Source organism: Engraulis encrasicolus, chromosome 12 (genome assembly GCF_034702125.1).
Source record: "Engraulis encrasicolus isolate BLACKSEA-1 chromosome 12, IST_EnEncr_1.0, whole genome shotgun sequence".
Taxonomy (NCBI): Eukaryota; Metazoa; Chordata; class Actinopteri; order Clupeiformes; family Engraulidae; genus Engraulis; species Engraulis encrasicolus.
In genome coordinates this window covers 33,313,129-33,320,628 of record NC_085868.1, presented here as the reverse complement: position 1 = coordinate 33,320,628, position 7,500 = coordinate 33,313,129, and the positions used below count along the sequence as shown (strand labels likewise).

At 48.6% G+C, this 7,500-nt stretch overlaps 2 protein-coding genes across 2 annotated transcripts in view; both read left to right on the top strand.

The window, feature by feature from the left end:
* Positions 1–4,336, top strand: part of bin1b (bridging integrator 1b) — a 51,451-nt gene extending 47,115 nt beyond the window's left edge. The window contains exons 12-14 of the mRNA XM_063212075.1: positions 2,946–3,005; positions 3,840–3,941; positions 4,183–4,336. Coding sequence (XP_063068145.1) covers positions 2,946–3,005; positions 3,840–3,941; positions 4,183–4,284 — 264 coding nt within the window. The 3' untranslated portion in view covers positions 4,285–4,336. The remainder of the gene's footprint in view (positions 1–2,945; positions 3,006–3,839; positions 3,942–4,182) is intronic.
* Positions 4,337–5,378: 1,042 nt separating this feature from the next.
* LOC134459689 (tubulin alpha-1A chain-like) overlaps positions 5,379–7,500 on the top strand; it is an 11,680-nt gene continuing 9,558 nt past the window's right edge. Inside the window, exon 1 of the mRNA XM_063212073.1 lies at positions 5,379–5,495. Within this exon, the coding sequence (XP_063068143.1) occupies positions 5,424–5,495 (72 nt within the window). The 5' untranslated portion in view covers positions 5,379–5,423. The remainder of the gene's footprint in view (positions 5,496–7,500) is intronic.

The window sequence follows — 7,500 nt, the reverse complement described above, 5'->3', positions numbered from 1 at the left end:
CACAACCTACCACCCACTCACCACTGTACCCTACTGTATTATACCACAACCTACCACCCACTCACCACTGTACTCTACTGTATTATACCACAACCTACCACCCACTCACCACTGTACCCTACTGTATTGAACCATTACCTACCACCCACCCACCTACCAACTCCTGCCTCCGCTCCAACTTGTTTTCTGCTTCTTTGGACCTTGGTCTCCTGCCTTATCCTACATCACCACTCTCTGATGTCCCTCTCAACACACCGTACTGTATTGCACCCACCACCCACCCATCTACCTACTTCAACTGCCATTTAACTGCCCAATTGGTTGCCTCTATTTTGGACCTTGGTCTCTCGGGCCCGGTTCCTTTCCTACCTCATTGCTCTCTGACCTTGCCTACCGCCACCTCTCACCATCCCACACTGCGCCACCACCACCTTCTACCACCACCTACCACCCATCACCGACCCACGCACCTACCCAAATCAACCCAACTCGCCTGCTTGGGATTGTCCCAATCGGTACTCCTCCTTTTACCCTGCTGTCCCACACTTTTCTACCACCTACCTACCACCCACCCACCCACCCCATACCCACCTTCCCACCGGGCCCAACGCCCACTCCATATTGACCTGCTTACCCATCTCCGCTCCATCGCCCACTCCATATCGACCTGCCTGCCCACCCCATACCCACCTTCCACTCCATATCGACCTGCCTGCCCACCCCATACCCACCTTCCACTCCATATCGACCTGCCTGCCCACCCCATACCCACCTTCCACTCCATATCGACCTGCCTGCCCACCCCATACCCAACGCCCACTCCATATCGACCTGCCTGCCCACCTCCGCCCCAACGCCCACTCCATATCGACCTGCCTGCCCACCTCCGCCCCAACGCCCACTCCATATCGACCTGCCTACCCACCCCATACCCACCTTCCACTCCATATCGACCTGCCTGCCCACCCCATACCCACCTTCCACTCCATATCGACCTGCCTGCCCACCCCGTATCCACCCCATACCCACCTTCCCACCGGCACCAACACCCACTCCAACCCCAGCCAGAGCAGCCCCAGCAACAGCAGCAGGAGGAGGAGGACCAGGGGACCCAGCAGCAGGCCGCCTACGACCAGACCTACCAGCAGCCCAGCTGGGACGATGACGCCACCCAACAACAGCAGCCGTCATGGGACAACCCTGCGGATTCCCAGGCCTACAACCAGGAGGACCAACAACAGACGTGGGACGACAGCCAGCAGCAGGCATACGACCAGCAGCAGTCGTGGGATGACGACCAACAGGGACAGGGCGGCTATGACCAGCCTGCAGAGGGTCAGGCGTACAGCCAGGACCAGGATCAGTATCAGCAGCAGACCTGGGACGATGACTCGGCTGGAGCAGGAGCGGGGCAGCCGGGCTGGGAGCAGGACGATGGCCAGGATCAGCAGGCCGGATGGGGCAACGAGGGGGGTGATTACGGGGACCAGGTAGGACAGGATGGACTGAAGAAGGTAGTTGGAGCAGATGACCAGGGGGATAGCAACAAATTGTGGACCCTATATAGGCCTACAATCAGCTCCAATGGAACACCCACCCCCCTGCCATATACATAAATCGGACTATGTATGGGCCCAAATACATGGGCCCCTGGTGGTAACTCTTTGGTGGTCACACTTTGTCCCCCTGTACGACACCCCTGGAATCCTATAGCCAGTTTGTTGGTCATGATGTTCAGGATGAGGCAGGTTATCAAGGCACTACTTTCTCATCACCATTTTGGTCAGAAAAGACATCATATCCTCATGCCCACCCCCTTGTATAAACCCCAGGCTCAGCAGGCCTCATGGGGCAATAAGGGCGTGAGTACAGGCAGGGCCTGATTATCCAGAAGAGCCAGTGGCACGGTGCCCAGGGGCACCAACCATTTTTAACCAGTGGGGCGGCCACCACAAGACACAATATATTGTCTAAAAAGTGGGCACCACTAGGGTGTTGTGCCCGGGGGCACCACATTGGCTTAATACGGTCCTGGTACAGGGACCAGGTAGAATAGGATGGAGGGACCAAAACAGGTCTTACGGAAGGAGCACATTACCTGGGATCTCTGGCTAGATGGCCTTGATGTTCAGCATTTAACTGGTTAGCTTCTTTTGATTAGCTGAATGGATGGGGCAATGAGAGAGCAGAGCACAAGGACCAGGTACCAGTAGGACAGGATGGATGGAGCGAAAATAGGGCTTGCGGTAGTAGCACATACCAGGGACCTCTGGCTAGATGGCTTCATTTGATTACCTGGTCATATGGGGCATTGAGGGGGCCGAGTACGGGTACCAGCCAGGTAAGCTGAGACGGCGAAACCGATGAACGAACTAGGTGTCAGAGTGCCAGAGTGGTACCTTTGGTCAGGTGGCCATGGAAGGAAGTCTGACTTCCTTGTTGCCATTTTGGTTAGATATGACATCCCCCCATGCTAATCGGTGGGTGCCCTAATTTCAGCTTTCATGCACATGGCTATATAGCTATCTGGCATTTCTCTCTGTTTGTGTGTGTGTGTGTGTGTGTGTGTGTGTGTGTGTGTGTGTGTGTGTGTGTGTGTGTGTGTGTGTGATGGAGTGACCATCACTAGGGTTGTGGGTGTGTTCTGACTGTCACGCCATTGAGCCTGGCTCTTTGGTGTAGCGGTCAGAGCCCCAGTTTACTACCCCAGAAGGTCTGGGTTCGAGTTCCGGCTGGGCAACTCTACTCCCCTTCGCTACTGTGCGTGTGTGTGTGCGTGCGTGCGTGCGTGTGTGTGCGCGTGCTTGTTGCTTTCCCTTGCCTTTCGAATCTTGACACTTGTGGACCCAAGTCAACAAGTCCTCTCTCCTCCTCAAATCCTGTCATGCCTATGTAGCCTATAGTATTCTCATCTATATGTGCCACCTGTGCTTGCTCCCCTGCAGAATGCTGTGGCTAATGGATCATCAGACAGTGGCGAGTTACCAGCTGGAGTGCTCTACAAGGTCTGTTTGTGTGCGTGCTTGCGTGCATGTGTATATGTGTATGCTTTCGTGAGCGTGTAAGTGTGTGCGTGTGAGAGAGGAATATAAACAGTGCATTTTAAAGGGACACTGTGCAGGAAATGGTCAAAAAAGGTACTGCAACTATGCTGCTCATTGAAATTGGGCTGTCTATTGTCAAATTTGATCTTTACATGAACGTTTACTAAGTATTAAACAAATATTTTCTAGTATGGTCCAAGTACAGTCATTTTTGCAGCTAACAATGGCTATTTCTGGAACTTCAAAATGGCGGACCATGGAGAAGATCCCCCTTTTCATGTGTGAAAAGTGCAGTTTTTCCAGTCATAATGAATACTTAGAATTTGGTGGTGGTGGTAAGTATTCATGAAAAATGTAACATTAGTGAATGGGCAGCATGAATTCTGGAAATAAACAACTAAAAATCTCTGTCCCTTTAAGGAGATGGAAAAGGCTTTGTCAGTCCTGTAGCACAATGATAACGTTCCTTTTGATTGTCCATTAAAATGTCCATTTAATAAGCCCCCCACACTTGGGCTTGCATGCCCATTGGGTCATTTCCCAACCCTACCCCATCTCTCTCCACACTCACTTCCTGTCGCACCTTCACTGTCCTATCCGGAATAAAGGCCATAAAAGCCCATAAAAATATCTTTAAATTAAAAAAAAAAAAAAAATTTAAAAAAATGTCCATTTAAATTTCCTAAGGACCCGGTGAGGTAGTAATGACCTTGTGATGTGTGTGTTTGTGTGTGTGTGCGTGTGTGTGTGCGTGTGTGTGTGTGTGTGTGCGTGCGTGTGCGTGTGTGCTTGCAGGTGAAGGCCTTGCATGACTATGCCGCCACCGATGCCGACGAGTTGGAGATGAAGTCTGGAGATGTTGTCCTGGTAGTGGCCTTTGACAACCCTGACGAACAGGTACGCACAGTATGTGGAAACTGAAAAAAAAACACTGTAAAGTCTGCGACACCAAGCTCCCATTTCTCTTATTTAATATGTGACGTTTCAGGCAGCATGCCCTTCATCTGTGTGTGTGTGTGTGTGTGTGTGTGTGTGTGTGTGTGTGTGTGTGTGTGTGTGTGTGTGTGTGTGTGTGTGTGTGTGTGTGTGTGTGCGTGCGTGTGTGCGTGCATCCGTGTGTGTGTTTCCCCTCCAACAGGATGATGGCTGGCTGCTGGGAGTTCAGGAGTCCCATTGGCTGGCCAATAAGAACCTCTCAGCCAGAGGAGTCTTCCCCGAGAACTTCACCCAGCGGTGCTGAGCGGGCCTGCACCACACACACACACACACACACACACACACACACATGCACGCACACATGCATGCACACACACACACACACACACACACACACACACACATATGCACACATGCAAACACGCACGCACACACACACACACACACACACACACACACACACACAAGGTGAATGACTGACTGACTCGGCTGTAGTAGTGTCAAGGGAGAGCAAGAAAGCTGCACACACACACACACACACACACACACACACACACACACACACACACACACACACACACACACACACACACACACACACACACACACACACACACACACACACTCTCACTCTCTCTTCTTTCACACAGCCCTCTCTCTTTCTCTCTCTGTCCCTCCGTCCCTTCTCCCCTCTCTCTCTTTTATTCACTGACATGATTTGTCCTCGTGGCCATGTCAGCTAGGAAGGGCTTCTCCAATTCTATATCAATTCTATTTTAACTATTTTGTAACTCTCCTCCAGTTCTTCTCCACTGGCTGTGCTGTAACTCTACTGTACTGTATCTAGTGCAGGGGTGGGGAACCTATGTCTCGAGGTCTTATCCAGCCCCCGACATCATTTTAATTTTCACATGAAATATGACATGTTTTTGTAAAGAAATGTCAGAAATTACATTTGCAATACAATTAAGTTATATTTTCATTGGACCTAGTGACGGCGGTGTCTGTTGTAAAGGTGGCCACCTTCAATGTAGGCCTTAAATGCAGGTAGGAATCCTGGGGGTGCATTTCTCGAAAGCGTAGTTGTTAGCAGTTAGCAACTTGGGTAGTTGTCAATGAGAAATTGCATTGCAAACAACGAAGTAGCTAACATAGTTAGCAACTATGGTTTCGGTTTGTGGTCATAGTACAACCCTTGGAGGATTTTATAAGATTTGAAGTGGCTTGTCGAATGAAAAAGGTTTCCCACCCCTGATCTAGTGTAACTGTGGGATGAGGAGTGTCTCACCTCACCTACCTGGCTCTGACTCTGGGGTATGGGAAGTGTGTGTGTGTGTGTGTGTGTGTGTGTGTGTGTCTGTGTCTGTGTCTGTGTCTGTGTCTGTGCGTGTGTGTGTCTGTGTGTCTGTGTCTGTGTCTGTGTCTGTGTCTGTGTCTGTGTATATGTGTTTGTGTATGTGTATGTCTGTGTCTGTGTATATGTGTTTGTGTATGTGTATGTCTGTGTCTGTGTCTGTGTATATGTGTGTGTGTGTGTGTCTGTGTGAAACAGAGATAAAAACTATAGACAGAGATGGTGCTGCAGTGTGTTATGGCTGCTCAAATGTGTGTGTGTGTGTGTGTGTGTGTGTGTGTGTGTGTGTGTGTGTGTGTGTGTGTGTGTGTGTGTGTGTGTGTGTGTGTGTGTGTGTGTGTGTGTGTGTGTGTCTGTGTGTGTGTGTGTGTGTGTGTGTGTGTGTGTGTGTGTGTGTGTGTGTGGGTGGGTGGGTAGGTGGGTGGGTGTGTGAAGGGTTGACTTTTTTGTACTGACCCAGTTGATCCCACTGACATCACTGAAATGCATTTGTCAAAGGGTCTGTCTGCAGCTGATTTGCAGTATAGTTTTACATTACAGTACTGAAGGCCCACATAACATCCTATACAGATTTGTGACCTCCACATAACCTTCACATCACAGCATGAGTCAGAGCCAGGGGTCAAACGTGAAATGGCCGAGAGCACAGTATTCTACAAGAATCTCAGGTATGACTGAGCACCTGTGTGGAACCTCTGGACATGCTGTGACCTTGAACTCTGACCTTCACACAGTTTCAAGGTCACCTTGATTTACACCTGGTTCCTGGTTTTGTTTTGTTTTTTTGTTTTTTTGATTGTTTGTTTTGGTCCTGAAAAAAATGAGTTGTAAGGAGACTTGAGGAAAAAGAAAATAAATAAATAAAAAGGGAAATACTTGGGTTTGGGGATGTTAAATGAAACAAATTGCTTGGTAAAATGGTGTTGAAGGCCTTGCACCTGTTGCATGGTTATTTTGTAGACATTTTTAGTACACTAGTTTATAATGAATCCGAAAAACCTTTATGAGAACTGGAATGAACCTTACAGTGTCCTTTCTGTAAACGTTAGATATGTATCACAAATTGGTTCCGAAGCCAGGATTTATCTCACCAGCACTGTCAAATGTGTTCACAAATAGAGCCCAACTCACTTCCTGCTTCAAATGAATCCATTTCCACCTGAGATGTTGTCTATTTCCCTGTTGTAAACCAATCAATTTCCTTTTGCACACACTTTTGGCTGGCATGGCAGTCATGTTCACCCTTGAAATAGTTCTTGAATGGACCGATTTCCATATACGTCACTTCATGCAAACTACTCAGACCAGCAACCAAAGCACACAGGCCCAACTGAAGCCATCGCCAAGCAGACAATGACTTCATATTTAAAATCTCACAGACAGTGGCAGCCATTTGGCATAATTATGTCACTATGGCTACACCAAGCTCACACAGGCTCACTGGCAGCCATTTTATGTCTATCGGCCTACTGTAAGACCCAGATCCCCAGTGGCGGGGTGGTGTACTCAGCCTTTTGGACTGTCATGGTTTATGTCAGTGTTTCACTTTTTCAGTTAAGCCCCAAGCATGATCACACTCACGTGGAATCCTGTATGTGACATTTTAAATCTGTAACTGTAAGGGCTGTAACTGGATGTCATTGAATGCTACACTACTGTAAAGGGCCTCTGTCAGTACACATAGGCTACATTGAATCTGCCAAGCACGGCCTATATGCTGGTCGGGGGTGTGTTTCTCGACAGCATTGTTGCTAACAAAGTTAGCGACTTACTTGGTTGCCATGCAATTTTCCATAGGCAACCTATTATGTTGCTAAGTGGTTAGCAATGGCACTTTCGAGAAACATGGTCCTGTTCTGTTCTTGTTTTGTTTTGGTTTAGTTTACCCAAGCACTGTAACCCTGTTAGTATATTTATGGGGCGAATGTAAAACCCTCAAAAGTTTACATTTGGGGAGCGCTGTGTGTCCCTCTTCGGGTTGAGTTGGAGTCTGGCTCTTGTCTCTGTGTGAATGACCTGGAACAACTGTAAACAGAAATAAAGCTAGCTCATATTCTCACATCCTGCATCAGTCTGATTTTTTAAATACCTATAGGGTCCTAAAACTGGATTAGAATAACCTGTTGTACTCAAGAGAAAAAGGAATGACTGTAACTGTTTAAAATG